We start from the raw sequence: 19,207 nt of genomic DNA, 5'->3' as shown, positions 1-19,207 counted from the left end.
TGTCCTCGAGTTCAGTCGTGCATTGCTCATAAAGGTCAGATGTGCTGATATGTCTGTTCTGAAGGTTAACCATGGTGGGGAGGGCATTTTTACAAGCACGCCAGGCAAAATGTTTCACTTTGTCCGGCACCCTCAATGACCATAAACTTCTCCGAAATTTCAACTGGGGATCAGGGGAAGAGCTACCTGCCTCACCACTATTATCCAAGGCTACCAACATCTTGTAGGCACTTTTAGTAGAAAAACTACCATTAGGTGTTAAACCCCATGTAATGTCATCAGGAGGCATTCGCAAACTCAAAGGTATCCCCAATATCACTTGCGCCTATTGTTGACTCATAATGTTAAATTAGATAAATTTATAAATTGAAAAGAAGTGAAAAATACTAAATTTATATATTGAAAATGCTATAGCTTTGACATTTAGTTTGGATTCAATCATAGATAATTTTGAAGATTTAAAAGAGCGTCAAGTTCCCTTTTCATAAATAATTGTATTAAGAAGCAATAGTGTTTCATGTCTTTTGTTTTTGTTGGTAGTTGATTGTATCTTAATATATTAAGAAACAATGATTTTTGTGTATTTGTTTTGGTTGATAGTTTTTTAATACTCTACGGATGCGTATTTGAAAAAAAAAATTCGCTTAACTCCGGCCCCCCCAGCTTGAAATCTTGGGTCCGTCCCTGTCAATAGATTATAAAAAAAATTGTAATATTTTTTATATTTATAGTATTAGCTGTGTAACCATTGTTGTATATCATATATATGGCCCAGGTTCAGGGACATTACGCGGCAAACACTACTCTTCTATCATTTTGCCCTTTTCATAACTCAAAAGCAACAACTACATAAAATAAGGAGCTTTTCATTCTGTTTGAAAATGGAGAAAAAGAAGATATAGATGACATTTTTACAATACAAAGCAAGCTTTTCATTCTGTCAATCTTCTTTATAATCATATAAGGAGCATGAATTTATTAACATGCAATGTAAGAATTGTTGAATGTTATTTTTAACAAAAAAAGAAAAAGAGGAGCTGTCTAGCTAATAGCCCTCTCAAACTCATGATCGGTTATAGGAACCCAAATTAGGTGTGGATACAAGATTAATATATAGAAATGGATCGATCTTAGCTATGAAGAAGAAGGTGACAAATAATATGACAATCGATTATAATGTGTTTAGTATTCTCACAAAATACTTTATTGTGTGTGATTTGAATTGCACTCTGAATCTGATTATCACAATATATAAACAAAATTCATTTCTCATGAGGACAATTAAATATCCTAATAAAAGAGGCCAATTCAGCCACAAAGGCATTTGGGTATCTATGTGCAGATAAAAGCATTTTAGATTTCAAAATATGGACACAATTCTAATAACTTGGGTAACGATCACTATGTCTTTAAACTAAAACTATACCAAGTATACCAATTTGGTATACAATTATAATATATATATATATATATAACAAAACTTTTGGAAAACTACAGCTAAAAAAGCTGAAGTTAAAACCAAATTCATAAAATTTCAAATACCACGTCCAAAGTCCAAACCCAACCCACGTTCATGTTTTTATACAATTATATATATATATATATATAAACCACGCAGATCTTTAACGAGTCATCTCAAAAAAAAAATAATAATAAAATAAATTTAAATGTAACGATCCAACTATGCCTCTCTCTCTCTCTCTCTCTCTCTCTCTCTCTCTATATATATATATATATATATGTGTGTGTGTGTGTGTGTGTGTGTGTGTGTGTGTATATATATATATGTGTGTGTGTATATATATATATATATTTTTTAGAATACTAAGTATTTTTAACACACACACACGGGGAGAGGGGAAAAGGTTTTTTAAAGAAACTTACAGTGGTGTATATCTAAAAGGATCTAACTCTTAGATACACAGCATAGGTTTTAAACCTCTTTTACTCACACTCATTTTTCAATGTGGGATTAACCTACTATTTTTTCTTTTGAGAATACTATGTATTTTTAACACACACAAACGGGGAGAGAGGAGAAGATTTTTTAAAGAAATTTACAGTGGTGTATATCCAAAAGGGCCTAACTCTTAGATACACAGCGCAGACTTTAAACCTCTTTTACTCACACTCATTTTTCAATGTGGGATTAACCCACTATTTTTTCTTTTGAGAATACTAAGTATTTTTAACACACGGGAAATGGGAGAAGTTTTTTTAAAGAAACTTACATTACAGCCCACAACACAGCTCACGTCCACAATCCCAAACCCACAACCACACCTCCATAATCCCAGCCCCACAGCCCTGCCTCCACAAAGCCATGCTATGACCACCACGAATCCACAACGGCTGTCGCCCTACCACAAACCACAAACCACAACACCGTCACCCCACTAGCCCACAAATCCGATCTTACAACCATGAGACTCACTGGAGCACAACCACAAAAACCCATCGGAGCACAATCACGAAATCCACCGGAGTATAACCACAAAAACCCATCGGAGCACAACCACGAAACAATCAAACCCTGTCAATCCAATCTCACAATCAAACCCAGTCAACAGAGGAGTGAGAGACGAGAGAGAGGAAGGAATTAAAAAAAAAAATAAAGGAGAGAATAAAAAAAATGTTTTTTATGTTTACTTACATGCTACAGTGAGTTGTTATTGATAATAGCTCACTGTAGTATGAAGGTAAAATATAGATAAAACATTTAGCTACCCCAACTTTGTTGTAGGGAATTTTTTTGGGGTTGAGATTCTAAAATAACTTAAAAGTTATTTAAGCATCTTTATTGTGAGTGCTCTAAACTACTTATAAATAAGACTAAACTACTTGTAGTATATGAGTATAATTACGATACTACATGTAGTATAAGCAGCTATTCTTTTTAATAACTTCCAATTTTCAATAAAGATAATCTTTCCTTTGATCTATTTATTGAAAGAGAAATTAGTTATTCAACAATATACTTTAGGGTTCATTAGTTGGTGGACTAAGAAATATTTGAATTTGAATTTGTTATATGTCATATTATTTAAATAATTAATTCGTATACCTCAACTTTCTGTTAATGTGACATTGTTTTATTAGAAGAGTAATTTAATTCACTTCAATAAATATAGCGAGTATCTTCTTCTTCTTCTTTTTTATTTATTTATTTTTTATATGAATAATTTGATAATATAGTAAATTGACATGATATATAAGAATGAAATAAAAATTTGAGTGATTGATCACTAAGAACAAATATATATTTTAATCTTATGTACTAGCAGCTTCAGTTATGTTAGAGAGGATCCTTTAATTTTCAATATAAATTATTCCCCCTCTTTATGATATTTTCCTTTCATCTTTTCTTCTCCACAGGCCTGGAGTTGAAGAAAAACTATTAACAAATTTGTGCAAATTATAATCTCTTAGTTTTTACTTCCATTTATTTGACGTGCAGTTCTTCAACAAAATAAAGAGTAGATAAATAAAGATTAAAACGACTACAGCTTGATAAATGAATAAATGTACAAGTATTTTCTTTTATACATGCACACGGAATAATAACTAACTCTCCATAATATTCTCTAACTAAATGTTTGTGGGATGTGGGGGGCAAGGGCTAGAGTTCAAGTCTCCAGGAGGGAGTTTCACACACATATACACTTAGATTAGACTAGAGTATAAATTTTATCTTGTAAAAAAAAAAAAAAAAAAAAAACCGTAATTAAGGCACATGCCTATCACGTGTAGATAAATAAAGATTAAAACAACTACAGCTTTGATGTTCATAAGTAATACGACTGCCCTTTAACTCTTCTTCTTTGATACTGAACTTTTGACACAATATCTAATAACCAACTGAGATTGACTTAATGAATAAGAAAGATGCTACATCCACAATATTTTTATAACATTTTTACAACAAATCATAGGTGGTTAGTTGTTATTGGTTCAAATTTGAACCTAACACTAAGATTACTTTTTTGCCTCAACAATAACATCCAGCAATAATCTGCCATTTACGATTTGTTGTAAAAATGTTGTGAAAATGTTGTGGACATATTATTTCTCTTTCTTAATGAATAATAATATATTGGACACGTGTCAATGAGACTAAACTACTGACTAACACACACTATACAAGTAATTATGGGTAACAGTATTTACACTTATGTACGTTCGACTTGTAGCATAGGAAATTAGGAACACAACTTTAGCTTAGTTCCTTTGTGTATCTGCTTCTCAAAAAAGAGGTCTTCTTATCAGGTTCAGTGTAGGCTAACTTCTTTGATCTTCAACACACATTTTACATATAATATGAAAAAAATGTGGACACGATGTGGAAGTTGTGGACACTGGAGTAGTTTACATTTGATGTTCACATTATTATTATAATTATTATTTTGCAAATAATAATAATAATAATAATAATAATAAATAAATAAAAAGAGAGCAGCTGGAGAGCAAATGGATCTCTTAAGATAGTTTGATCATGCGCAGAAGAGAGCGATTAATTCTCCCGAGGAAGAGTGACTTGATTTTAGTTATGAGAACAAAAATAAATGGTAGATGAAGACTTAAAATAATATTAGTAAAAAAATCAATTAAGAGAGTGACAAAGAGTATGATTTCAAATAGAAGAGAATCTTAGAAGGAATACATATGATTGATCGGTTTTGAATTGTTTGATGAGGATACATATATAGCAAATCCTCAAAATTTAGGGACCAAATGAAACTGTTGTAGAAATATAGTTTTTATTTATATAAGGACTAGATTTAGACCCTCAACCCAATGGGAATGGATGATGGTCCAACAAGCCCAAAACAATATATTTTCGAGAGAATGGATTTTACAGGTAAGAGACTCAATAAATCGTGTGGGTCACAGCACAGTAGATTGGATTTGTGCCAAAAAGATAAGAAAACACAATTTGAAAGGAGCAACTCTCCTTAGTTAAGTCTAAGAATGAGATGTTCTTATATTTACTCAAGCATTTCCAAAGTACAAGAAGTTCTTTTCTTTTTCTCTCCGATTACATGCCTCATTTTTCATGGAGGCCATCCCCTTACATAGTCTTCTTCTTTTCGACTCCAGCCTTCCACTTATTGATTATGTAGATGATCTCTTGGATGCTTGTCCTATCAGAACCCTCCTGGAAACTTTGTATGTAGCTGTAAGACTAAATATCACTGTTCAGGCGTTATTTCCATATAAATGCCACCAATTGGTTAGGTGTAAAATATTTAATGTGGTGGTAGCAACCTTCTTCTCAGATTTTTCTTAGTTTACTGTTAACTCATTTCTCTAAAGCTTATCCTCAAAAGTATGGTTGCCTCTTACACAGTATTCTCTAGGTAGCCAAGTGCCAACCTTCAACAACGCTCCTTGAGGACGTTTGGCTCATCGGGAGACGCCACTTGTTCGTTGTTATTTGTCCTTGTCCTCGGCCCATTAACACACATACTTATCTTACTGTTTGATCATTCTCGGACTCCTCTGCATCCTCGGGCATGGCCCGTGGCCCAATACTCCCACTCGGTTCTTTTATCCCCACAATTTATTTATTTATTATTTAGACAAAGTTTGACAATAAATTTGGTTGTACTTATTGACTACAACTCTCACTAAAATACTTAACATGATTACATATTTTGAAAATCTAATTATTAGATTACATGTTTTTTATATTCTTAACACATGTCAAATTTCATGTCAATCAAATGTTATTTTGCAAGCACTGTTGTTATAAAAAAGGAAATGTATTCTAGTGGTAAATTATTAAAATTCACATCTAATAAAAAGATATTGAGTAAATTTGTAGTCATTGGGTATAACTAAGTTTGTAACCAAACTTTGTCTTTTTTATTTATAAGTGCTTATGCATCCGGTTGGAGTGTTTAGGCTCCGGGTTGCTTCTCAAGCGTCCTCTTGGTTCATGGCTATTTTTCCTCGTGCAAAAATAGAAATGAAATTTCCTATATTCCTTAGCGACCCTTCTAAAAGATTTTTGTTGCATTCATTACCTAAGGTCAGCTTTCCCAATTCCCGGAACCAAGATCTTCAGATGGGCGATTCTCCCATTTGTAGGCTTCAGCCTTCAGCTTTCTTGAATGTGGGTCCAAAATGTTAGATATCTCAGGAATACAGGTTGATACAAAATGAAAGATGTNTTAGTTCCTTTGTGTATCTGCTTCTCATAAAAAGAGGTCTTCTTATCAGGTTCAGTGTAGGCTAACTTCTTTGATCTTCAACACACATTTTACATATAATATGAAAAAAATGTGGACACGATGTGGAAGTTGTGGACACTGGAGTAGTTTACATTTGATGTTCACATTATTATTATAATTATTATTTTGCAAATAATAATAATAATAATAATAATAATAAATAAATAAAAAGAGAGCAGCTGGAGAGCAAATGGATCTCTTAAGATAGTTTGATCATGCGCAGAAGAGAGCGATTAATTCTCCCGAGGAAGAGTGACTTGATTTTAGTTATGAGAACAAAAATAAATGGTAGATGAAGACTTAAAATAATATTAGTAAAAAAATCAATTAAGAGAGTGACAAAGAGTATGATTTCAAATAGAAGAGAATCTTAGAAGGAATACATATGATTGATCGGTTTTGAATTGTTTGATGAGGATACATATATAGCAAATCCTCAAAATTTAGGGACCAAATGAAACTGTTGTAGAAATATAGTTTTTATTTATATAAGGACTAGATTTAGACCCTCAACCCAATGGGAATGGATGATGGTCCAACAAGCCCAAAACAATATATTTTCGAGAGAATGGATTTTACAGGTAAGAGACTCAATAAATCGTGTGGGTCACAGCACAGTAGATTGGATTTGTGCCAAAAAGATAAGAAAACACAATTTGAAAGGAGCAACTCTCCTTAGTTAAGTCTAAGAATGAGATGTTCTTATATTTACTCAAGCATTTCCAAAGTACAAGAAGTTCTTTTCTTTTTCTCTCCGATTACATGCCTCATTTTTCATGGAGGCCATCCCCTTACATAGTCTTCTTCTTTTCGACTCCAGCCTTCCACTTATTGATTATGTAGATGATCTCTTGGATGCTTGTCCTATCAGAACCCTCCTGGAAACTTTGTATGTAGCTGTAAGACTAAATATCACTGTTCAGGCGTTATTTCCATATAAATGCCACCAATTGGTTAGGTGTAAAATATTTAATGTGGTGGTAGCAACCTTCTTCTCAGATTTTTCTTAGTTTACTGTTAACTCATTTCTCTAAAGCTTATCCTCAAAAGTATGGTTGCCTCTTACACAGTATTCTCTAGGTAGCCAAGTGCCAACCTTCAACAACGCTCCTTGAGGACGTTTGGCTCATCGGGAGACGCCACTTGTTCGTTGTTATTTGTCCTTGTCCTCGGCCCATTAACACACATACTTATCTTACTGTTTGATCATTCTCGGACTCCTCTGCATCCTCGGGCATGGCCCGTGGCCCAATACTCCCACTCGGTTCTTTTATCCCCACAATTTATTTATTTATTATTTAGACAAAGTTTGACAATAAATTTGGTTGTACTTATTGACTACAACTCTCACTAAAATACTTAACATGATTACATATTTTGAAAATCTAATTATTAGATTACATGTTTTTTATATTCTTAACACATGTCAAATTTCATGTCAATCAAATGTTATTTTGCAAGCACTGTTGTTATAAAAAAGGAAATGTATTCTAGTGGTAAATTATTAAAATTCACATCTAATAAAAAGATATTGAGTAAATTTGTAGTCATTGGGTATAACTAAGTTTGTAACCAAACTTTGTCTTTTTTATTTATAAGTGCTTATGCATCCGGTTGGAGTGTTTAGGCTCCGGGTTGCTTCTCAAGCGTCCTCTTGGTTCATGGCTATTTTTCCTCGTGCAAAAATAGAAATGAAATTTCCTATATTCCTTAGCGACCCTTCTAAAAGATTTTTGTTGCATTCATTACCTAAGGTCAGCTTTCCCAATTCCCGGAACCAAGATCTTCAGATGGGCGATTCTCCCATTTGTAGGCTTCAGCCTTCAGCTTTCTTGAATGTGGGTCCAAAATGTTAGATATCTCAGGAATACAGGTTGATACAAAATGAAAGATTTTGCTGCGCCATTCTTTCTTCTTCTCATCCTGTCTCTCCTTTTCCTTCAATGGGTTGCTTGGTTTGGGTAAATAACACCCTTCTTTCTTCCTACCACAAATTAATGGTTGTGCAAATAAAGAGCGGTAAAATAGAACTCTCTCTCCCCTATATTTTGCTATCTTAATTTGCACATATAATAATCATTTTGCTAGTGTTAATTAGAATTAATTAGAAGATTTATTTGTGAAATTCTTTTTCTCCATATGCTAAGGATCACTAAAATGGCGAAATTATTCAATGCACTTAGTAAATTACAAATACATATTCTTCTCACATAAAGGTGAGTTTCACAGATGAGACCACATTTACAAGAGAGAAAGATGTACATTGATCGTATTGGATAATTTATCACAATAATGATTATTAATTTGCATAAAAAATATTTAATATGATTTTGTTCCTGTTTTTGGTCCATTACAATTGATTGGGTTGTTGGCTACACGACTTGAGGCATACTTGTCCCATTTTATGTAAAATTTTGAAAATCCAAAACATCACAAATGTTATTGTTAGAGAATAATCCCAAAGCTCAAATCATTTTGTGTTGTTAAATTTATATCAAGCAAGTGAAACTCGTTTTTCATATCTCTTCGTTCACATATTTGAAAGCATGCATCCATTAGCAATTTACATATTTGAGAAAAATCCAACTTCAAAATCCCTCTTCCAAACACATCATTAGTATGGTTTCAAAATTAAAAATGGGCCTACCATGCTAATGAGTTAACTGCAAATTGGCCACCTGTTTGATTCTAAAACCAAAAGAATCAGAAAATGTAATTGTTTTTGTTGTGAACTGCTCGAATTGCAATCAAACTAGCCATGGGTTTAATGGTCAGATATGGTTTTCTTCCTCACAAAGTTTTGCTCAAAACATGCGTTGAACAATTGAAACACAAGAATTCCTGTTTGGTAAGGTAGTTTAAACAATAGTTTTCAATGTTTAATCACTGAAAATTGTGAACAAAAAAAAAAAAAAAAAAAAAAAAACGTGTTTAATAAAGGATTTCATTTAGGAGTATTTGAGTTATATTTATCATTTTAGGGTATTTAAACACTAAATTTAGAGAACTCCTACTACCATTTTTCAATTAACAAATAACATTACCTAATGACATTTTTATAAATATTTAGAAAAGTGTGGGACCCACATGATAAGATTTATTATAACTACAACTCTCTCTCTCTCTCTCATGCACACCTCATCTTTTTCTTTTTCTTTTTCTTTTTTCTTTTTCTCTTTCCTCCCTTCCCTTTCACGTGTACTCCTCTAATGAATATTAATAAAAATAATTGTACCTATTAGAAAGTTACCACTTTTAAAAAAAAAAAAATATATATATATATATATACATATATATACATACACACACATACACCGAACAAACTATTTTTTCATATTTTAAAATATGTTGTTTGAAACATGGCACTAAGCATTTTTTTTTTTGCATTGTGAATATATTATACACATATTTTCATAACAGTTTTTAAACTATAGTATGTTTTTACATCATTTTGAATAATAATACTTAAAAGCTACTACCAAACCGACCCTTATTCATTGTGGGAATTGTCATCTTGATCGTTGGAAGTTCTTAGTTGTCTGTCTCGTTTGTTGCCACTAAAAAGCCCCAATTGATCTCATTCCATTCTTGACTAGATCTCGCCTCCAACATTGGTCGAAGAGCAACCAAGACAAAGAGTGACTTTTTTTTTTTTTTTTTTTTTTTTTTTTAAGCCATCAGTTAACAAAGCTGGCCACCTTACAAAGAAAAAAATTATAAATTATTTGTTTTTTTTTTTTTTAATTTGCAATATTTGAAATGATAAGAAAATATTTTCCTAGTTTCTATAATAAATTGTGAAAATATATCATTAGATAAAATAAGATATGTTTTGGAATATTTTTTTTTTTTGAAAACATTTTGGAATATTTTTAGATATTATTTTAGTCAATAATCAATATTACTAATTTGTTTTATTAATTTTATTATGTCATTATGGTGCAACCTTTAGTCTGAGTTAAATATAACCTTACAACCTTAAGCCACTTAGTTTTTTATTCTTTTAACCGTTAATCATTTTTGTCTCGTCTCATCATCATCATCATCATTATTTTGACTAAACAGAAAAATATCTTACATCTGTGCACATGATAAGAATTGTACAGAAAACACACCATCTAGAGAAAATTAAAATAGTTACCAACGAACCTATTACGGAGTGTATAGTATAGTAGGATGAGGATGGCGTTGGAACACAAACAAAATCCAGCCTCGTTTCAACACTTATCCCCATTCTCGTTTGTTCAGCCAAAAAATAAAATAAAAGTAAAAAAGAAAAAGAAAAAGAAAATGAAGAAGAAGAAAAAGATTAGATTAATTGATTAGAGTCCAGTGGCGGCTCCAGGAATTTTGTTTAGGGGGGTAATTAAGAAATTTAAATTAAAAATAATAATAAAAGAGAACTTGAATATATCAAGTTATAGACCAAAAAAAAAAAAAAAATACATGAATTTTTACAATTTCGTTCTACAAGTTTTCAAATTTTAAATTGTTATACAATAGTTCATTATGAGAATTTATTGCCAATATGGGTAGCTATGACCAATTTATTATGTTAAGTTTGTCTAAATTTTTATTTTTATGTAGTTAATATTATATATTTGTCATTGTTTTTATAAAAATATTTTAAACTAAATGACTAAACTCAACTCATTGACTCTATATTAATTATTGACGTATATAACCACACTCATTCATATATAAAATAATTCACTACATGTGTCACTTAACCAATCAAATGCTTGAATAATCACTAACTTTGCAATTTTTTTCTTCAATTTTTCTAACTTTATGACAAAAAATTATTATACCATGATAACCATACACACACACACACACATATATATATATATATATCAAATCCTCTCTATTTTCTAATTATTAAATTATATAAAGTTATATTATATTTATATTGTACACACAAACATCCACGTACACGTCATTATTCACACAAATGACATTATAAAAAAAAAAAAAAAAAGTAATGCAAACAATCAATATTAGACACACTCATACACATATAATAAATAGTGATACTTACAATTCACAAATACTTATTATTACTTTAGAGTTAAAAATACTTATACTAAGGGTGCATAAAATTTAAGTCAGGGTGTGCAAAAATATTTGTAAGAAAAAATTAATGTATTAAATTAAAAAAAATTAAATATATATATATAATATATATTTTTTGAAGTCAGGGGGTTCATTTGAACCCCCTGACCAAAGAGTACCGTCACCCCTGTTAGAGTCAATTGACATCAAGGGCGGATCTAGTATTTTAAGCTAACAGGGGCCAAAGTTAAAAAAAAAAAAAAAAAAAAAAAAAAAAAAAAACCAAATAGGCATCCATATAGTATTAAAAAAATTATAAATACTCAAAATCGTTGTTTCTAAATACATTAAGATTCAATCATTTACCAACAAAGACAAAAACAAAAACAAAATAATGTTTTTTTATACTAGATTGCCTTTTTTTTTTTTTGGTTGAGGTTAGAGCATTTACAGTAGTAGTGTTAAAAATTTTAGCTTTTAACACCTCAAAAATTATTTTATTTATTTTACCACCTCACTTTACAATACACTTAATATCAAATATTGTTCTATTTTTTTATCACTTCATTTAAAATAATATAAATAACTCATTAAAATAATAAAAGAAGAGAGAGAATTTGTGTTTTTTAATTGAAGGAAGATATATAATCTTAATAAATTATTGTATTTTATTTTTAACAACTTGCATGTTACAGTCAACTGGTATTTATACCAATTTATTGTAGTTGCCAAAAATTTAGCTTTAACTTCTCCAATAACACATAATTTTTGGTTCTTTGGTGGTAAAATAGTTTTTTTTTTTTTTTTTTGCTAATATAAAACACAATTATGAATATTTTTATTGTTTTTGTTAAGTACATTTTGGGGGCCTAAGGTTTTGAAAGGAGCTCAACTACAAAAATGAAATATATAATAACTATAAAAAATTTGGACCCAAGGGGGCCAAGCCCCTTAGGCCTCACCTGGGTCCGTCCCTGATTGACACCCATAGAAAAAAGATAAATTTATTTTTTTAAGAAACAGAACAGAGAAATGACTTTCAAAGGGAGATGTGAACGCCTGATCATATCGATGAAGAAAGGGATCGAAAGCAAGATGGTAGGAAAGAAAGAAATCGGACAGATTGATATTTTTTTATATATATAAATTTTTACGTACAATATTGAAAAGTGTTCGGATCCAATTTTCATGCATTTCATATTTATAGTAACTAATTTTTTTTCTTTTTTAACGTGACTGATTAGAATAAGGGGGAGTTGATTGACTAGTTCAATCATCTGGATCGACTACTTAATAAGAATAAAACAATTTGGTTAGCTTTCAAGTGCCAATATTTCTTGCAAAATTTGAAACAAAATCAACTATTTGAAAGAAAAAAAAAAGTAAGTTAAAATATAATGACACATGATGACCATCTAGTAGAAAAAAAAAAAAAGGTTCATGTCATTGTGAAGTCGAGTCATTGATCCATTGTCACTATCAATTTCATTTTCCTCGACGGCCAAAATTATTGCTGGAGAGACACCCAAATCTTTGACCTGTAAATAGTGTGTGAAAAAGAAAATGGGGGCAGCTTATTAGACACATTAAGATAAAGAGTTCTGAATCAGTTTGCAACTTGTAAAACTAATACCATGGCAATGTCTTTCTTGAAAGGTGAACTTTCCCTCGTTTCAATGGTTGTGCTGGCCATGTTACATTCCTCATTTGATGTTACTTCTCTTTCTTTGGATGAAGAGTCAGATGCTCTACTCAATTGGAAGGCCACTCTTCAGAATGAAACCAAGCCACCACTGCCTTCATGGACTCTCCTTCCTAATAATGCAACCAATTCTTCAAACAATCAAAACACCAGCTCAACCCCATGCAGTTGGTTTGGCGTTTCTTGCAACCATGCAGGAAGTGTCAATAGATTAAACCTGACTAACTCAGGCTTGAAAGGTGCGCTTCATGGATTTTCTTTCTCATCTCTCCCAAATCTTGCATTTCTTGATCTCAGCATGAATAAACTCTTTGATACAGTCCCTGTTGAAATTAGTAACTTGTCCAAACTCATACGTCTTGATCTGTCATCTAATAAGTTATCAGGGGAAATCCCACCACAGATTGGACTACTGACCAATCTTGAGGTGTTGGATTTATCTGCAAACCAGTTAAACGGCTCAATTACTCCAGAAACGGGTCAGTTAAGGTCTCTCAAAGTCCTTTCTTTTTATGCCAACCATCTTCATAGCTGCATTCCTGCTTCTTTAGGCATTTTGAGCAACCTGGTCTACTTGTTTCTCAATATTAATTCCCTTCCATGTTCCATTCCTGCTTCTTTAGGTAATCTGAGCAAATTGGTTTATTTGGACTTATATGATAATCAACTTTATGGTTCTGTTCCTAGGGAAATAGGAAACCTCTCCAATTTAGTTGAACTTAACATGAAAAACAACAGCCTAACAGGTCTCATCCCTTCTAGTATTGGAAGCATAGAAAAGCTAACATTGTTGCATATGTATGAAAATCATGTCTGGCTCCATCCCCTTGGAATTAGGAAATTTGAAGTCTCTTTTCTCTTTAAGCATTCAATATAATGACCTTTCTGGCTGAATTCCGAAATCGTTAGGTGTTCTCAGCAACCTAACTGAGTCACACCTGAATGCCAATCAACTTTTTGGCATCATTCCTAAAGAATTCGGAAACTTGAAGTCCTTAATTAGCCTTCAACTGGATAATAATCATTTAAATGGTACTGTTCCAATTTCACTAGGTAATTTGAGCAACTTAGCAGTTTTATTTCTCCGTGATAACCAATTTTCTGGTCTGCTTCCTCAAGAGATAGGAAATTTGATGAAATTAACAGCACTATATCTAGATACAAATCACTTCACAGGTTCTTTGCCTCAAAAATTATGCCAAAGTGGATCTCTTCAAAACATTTCTGCTTTCAACAGCCAGCTTATAGGTCCAATACCCAAAACCTTGAGAAACTGCACAAGCTTGTTCATAGTCCGCCTTGAAAGAAACTTACTCTTTGGAAATATATCTGAAGATTTTGGAGTCTACAAAGACTTGGATTACATGGACCTAAGTTACAATAGATTTTATGGTGAAATTTCACAAAATTGGAGCAGGTGCCCACAACTTACCACCTTACGAATTGCTGGAAACAATATTATTGGAGGCATACCACCTGAAATTGGAGACTCGATTCAACTCCAACTGCTTGATCTTTCTTCTAACCAGTTGGTTGGGGTGCTTGCAAAGGAATTTGGAAAGTTGACTTCTCTACTGAGGCTGATGTTGAATGGAAATCAACTTTCAGGTGATATTCCTCCAGAGCTTGGATCACTGTCAAATCTTGAATATCTGGATCTATCCACTAATCGTTTCAGCAAGTTGATACCAAATATTGGGAACCTTTTGAAACTACACTACTTGAATTTGAGTAACAACAATTTTAGTCAAGACATTCCAATTCAAATGTGCAATTTGCCTCATTTATCCCAACTAGATTTGAGTTATAACTTGCTTGAAGGAGAAATACTTTTGTAAGGTTGAAATTTATCAACTATCTTGTTGGCTTTATTCCGTACCAATTTGCTTGTAATTTAGCACTTAGTAACCTTGTATTTAGGTGAGATTCATGTAAGGGTAGTATGTAAAGAGAGTGTGAAGAAAAACACAAGTATGTGCAAAAAAACAGAGTTTCGCGGTTAGAACTCACGGCTGACTCGCGATTGGCAAGCTGCCAAATGCAGGCACGTGAGAAGCACATAGGGGAGTTGAAGGGTCGGGCCAGCTGTCGCACTATAGGACAAAAATCCCAAGCTGGCCAGGTCGTTACTTCGCGACTTGGACAAGCCATGAGGTCAAGCCGCCAATTTACCCTATTTGTCAAAAACTAACTCTTCGTATTTTAAACACACACCACTATATATAAACCCTTATACCCACTATATTGAGAGAGCTTCTAGAGAGAATTTTGTGAGAGAAACTCTAGAGCAAAACAAGATTGCCTCATCCCCAATCTTCATCTAAGAAACTCTACAAATTCCTCTACTCTCTTCCTCTCCATTGTCATATCTTTGAGAGGTCATTGACCAAATCCTTTTCTCACCTCACCCACGTCTGTGAGAAGATTTATTTGGTGCTAAGGAAAGCAGTTTGGAAAGAACCAATATACATTGGTTGATGCTATGGTATAATAACGGAATCCGGTAAGCTAGAAAAGAAAATGGTTCGGATCAACCTTGTTGGAGCAGGAAGCTTGGAGGGCTTAGGTACCTGAGTAGATTAGACTTGGATGGTCTATTGTTGTTCATATATCCCAACTACATTTTCTAGTGCATTATTGACCATTTAGAGGGCTGCGGAGAGGTTTTACGCCGAGGACTTCGGTTTCCTCTTCAATAACACATCGTGTGTTATCCGTATGTTTGCATCTTCATTCTCTTTATCTTTGCCTTATATTTACTACTGTAGATGTGTTTATATTTGGCTTAGATTAGTTATCAATTCAGTGTTTAGCTTATGTTCATTTTCCGCACATACATCAGTTGTTTTAAAGTTTGAATTGGTAATTTTGTAATTGGGGGTCTAAACGTTTAAGGATATTTTAGACGCATATTGAACATTCAACCTTCACAAGTTCGTAATCTACAAAGCTTGGAGCTGTTGAACATCTCCCACAATAACCTCTCTAGTTTAATTCCCACTACTTTTGAAGAAATGCATGGCTTGTCATATATCAACATATCCTATAATCAGTTGGAGGGTCCTCTTCTCAATAGCAAAGCATTTCAAGATGCTAGAATACAAGCATTAGAAGGAAATAAAGGATTGTGTGGAAATGTTGCTGGACTACAACCTTGTGTGGAAGAAAAACAAATTTCAAAGAAGGCACACAAAGTCATTTTCTTAATCATTTTCCCTATTTTGGGAACTCTTCTACTTGTATTGACATTCCTTGGAATTTTATTTTATTTTTTAAAGAAAAATGAATGGTTCACATACAAACCAAACAAATGACATGCATATTGAAGAAGTGTTTTCAATATCAACATTCGATGGAAGAGCAATGTACAAAGAAATCATTAAAGTAACAGAGGGTTTTGATGCTAAGTTTTGCATTGGAAATGGAGGATTTGGAGCCGTTTACAAAGCAAGGCTAACATCTGGAAACAAGGTCGCTGTGAAGAAGCTCCTACCCCTTCGTGATGGTGAGATTCAACAGAAAAAAGAGTTGTTGAATGAGATAAGGGCATTAACAAAAATACGTCACCGGAATATTTTAAAATTGCATGGGTTTTGTTCACACTCACACAACTCTTTTTTTATTTATGAGTACCTTGAAAGGGGTAGCTTGGCCACTAATTTAAGCAATGATGGAGGAGCTGAAGAATTGGATTGGTATAAATGGGTGAATATTATCAAAAGTGTGGCTCATGCTTTGTCTTACATGCACCACGATTGTTCACCACCAATTGTTCATAGGTACATATCAAGCAAAAATGTTTTTTAGACTATGAATATGTGGCTCATGTTTCAGACTTTGGCACAGCTAAGCTTCTTAATAGAGACACATCCAATTGGACTTCATTTGCCAGCACATATGGATATGTTGCACCAGGTAATAGACTTAATTTGTTAATCAATTTTTATCATAGAGAGCATATGAACACATTGACACGATATTTTGTTTGTTTATAGAGCTAGCTTATACGATGAAGATAACTGAGAAATGCGATGTTTTTAGCTTTAGAGTTTTGCCTATTGAAGTGATCAAAGGAAAGCATCTAGGTGAAATCATCTCCACTCTATCTACTTCATTTGTGGAGGAGAATTTATTGTTGAAAGATTTGTTAGACATATGCCTCCTACCTCCCACACTCGAGGTTGAGAATCAATTGGTACTCAACATAAAGTTGGCAGTTGCATGCTTGCGTGCTAATCCAGATTCTAGACCAACTATGCTCATGGTTTCTTAGGGGTTATCAACCCCAATAATTTCCTAGAGCCATCGACATTTCTAGAGGTCAAGCAAGTATTTGAATCGTATGGTTTGTTTAATCTTTTAAATTTAGGTTTGCTGAAAGGAACTGCAGATTTAAGAGAATGTAATGCCATGAGTACTACTAGAACTTTTAATTAATTAATTGCAAATTATCTATATATACTTTCCGGTAACACTAAAATTTCTGGGCACTAACTTTGGTTGGATAAATTGGAATGTGTGAAAATTACATATTTGGATGCCAGATCATTGCACCTTTTGGGCCAATATGGTCTATTTATAGATGAGGGTAACATATTGTACGTTTTTAGACCTCTTAAACACAAACAGATTAACCTAGTTATTTAGCAAAATGATTAACTTAGGTAAATTATACAAATCTAGGTTAACACAAATAAATCATATCATTAAAACAATACGGAAAATAAAGAACACAATGATATGATAACCCAAGAAAACCAAACCGGTAAAAAATCTGGGGAGGATTTAACTTAGTCTTCCTCAAGGTAAAACAGATTCACTATAAAAGAATTGAAGTTTTACAATAGCGATTTAGACCACTAACATCCTATTGCTACCTCGAGTAGAAAACTTACTACCACGACCATGTAACAGCTCCGAGTCCACGAACTACTTCTTTCTTAGATTCACAGCAACCACAAGTACTCCCACTTGTGTTCTCTTTAAGCTCTTTATGCAGCAACTGAAACGATCACCAAGCTTTTGACATCAATCTCAATCTTGATAACCCTAAGTATGTATGAAGACAAACATCTCTAGATCTCACAAGAGATTCATATACACAGCATAAACAACAACAGCAAAACGTGGCTAGGGTTTTTCCTTTTATACATAAGGCAAAACATAAAACCCTACACGTCATATGTGCTTGAGCTGAGTTGGGAAAATCTACAGAAAAACAATCTGCATGAGTTTCGATCGATTGAGTCTAATTTTCGATCGATCGAGCCTTGTAGAAAGTGAACAGTAATTTTCTACAGTTACTTGATTCCAACTTCACAATAAACATACTTTGAGCAGTCTTAATCTAGACTCTAAGTTTTGATCATGATTTGCCAACATTACATATTTGAAGTTTAAAACATTTAGATCCTAAATCCTTAGAGCATCTCCAGCCGGCCTTGGAAATGCCAAATGCAAGCAACATTTGGCATTTAGGCCCAAAATACACCCAGCAGCTGGAAGGCCAAAAGTGGAAAATGCCAAATTTTTTTTGCATAGTGCTACAGTGCCATCTTACATGTAAGATGGCACTGTAGCACTATGCCAAAAATAATATTAATATTTTATTCAGTTTTTTTTTTCTCACTCATCTCTCATCTATCTCTCCGTCTTTCTCTGTGTCTCACACTTTCCTCTCTTTCTCCCTCTTCTCTATCAGACTCTCATATACTTCATGGCTTATGCACCACATTGGAGCTCTCGCTAGAACTCCGAGCCGATCTCTCCATGACACAAGCCGAGACATGATGGACATGTGGTGGGGATTGGTGGAGAGAGAGGAGGCTAGATCGTACAATTAGGGTGGGTATGGATCGAAGCAGATTGGTGGGTTTCTCGGTGGAGATAGGTGGGTTGCCAATGTTGCCGATGATGGTTTCGCTCAAGATCGTTGATGATGGTTTCACTCAAGATCGCCGATGATGGTTTCACTCGGTGGATGTGGCAGTGATCTAGTGGGTTTTTTTTTTTTTTTTCCTTAATTTGGGTTTTTGGTTTCGGTGGGATTTTGGTGGGCATGGTGGCGTGGTAGGAATGGTGGTGGTGGTGGTGGTGTGGTGATGATTGGGTTGTTGAGAGAGGGACAGAGACTCGCCGATGATGGTTTCGCTCGGTGGATATGGCAGTGATTTGGTTGGTTTTTTTTTTTTTTTTTTTTTTTTTTTTTTTTTTATTT

At 33.2% G+C, this 19,207-nt stretch overlaps 1 protein-coding gene across 1 annotated transcript; it reads left to right on the top strand.

The window, feature by feature from the left end:
• The first annotated feature begins 12,922 nt into the window (after positions 1 to 12,922).
• LOC112025244 (MDIS1-interacting receptor like kinase 2) lies at positions 12,923 to 14,828 on the top strand. Its single transcript, XM_024057905.1, has 2 exons — positions 12,923 to 13,736; positions 13,900 to 14,828. Exons 1-2 carry the CDS (start codon positions 12,923 to 12,925, stop codon positions 14,826 to 14,828), a joined length of 1,743 nt encoding a protein of 580 aa, XP_023913673.1.
• Positions 14,829 to 19,207: the final 4,379 nt, after the last annotated feature.

Source organism: Quercus suber, unplaced genomic scaffold, assembly GCF_002906115.3.
Source record: "Quercus suber isolate HL8 unplaced genomic scaffold, Cork oak 2.0 scaffold_254, whole genome shotgun sequence".
NCBI lineage: Eukaryota > Viridiplantae > Streptophyta > Magnoliopsida > Fagales > Fagaceae > Quercus > Quercus suber.
Note: the sequence above shows the minus strand (reverse complement) of the source record. Positions and strands in the feature narration are given on the sequence as shown.

What these genes read in the sequence shown, in the direction of transcription:
- LOC112025244 (XM_024057905.1), top strand. Translation starts at nt 12,923, where the DNA reads ATGGCAATGTCTTTCTTGAAAGGTGAACTTTCCCTCGTTTCAATGGTT. An exon ending in GAAAAACAACAGCCTAACAG is followed by an intron (nt 13,737 to 13,899) that starts GTCTCATCCCTT and finishes CGAAATCGTTAG; the next exon opens with GTGTTCTCAGCAACCTAACT.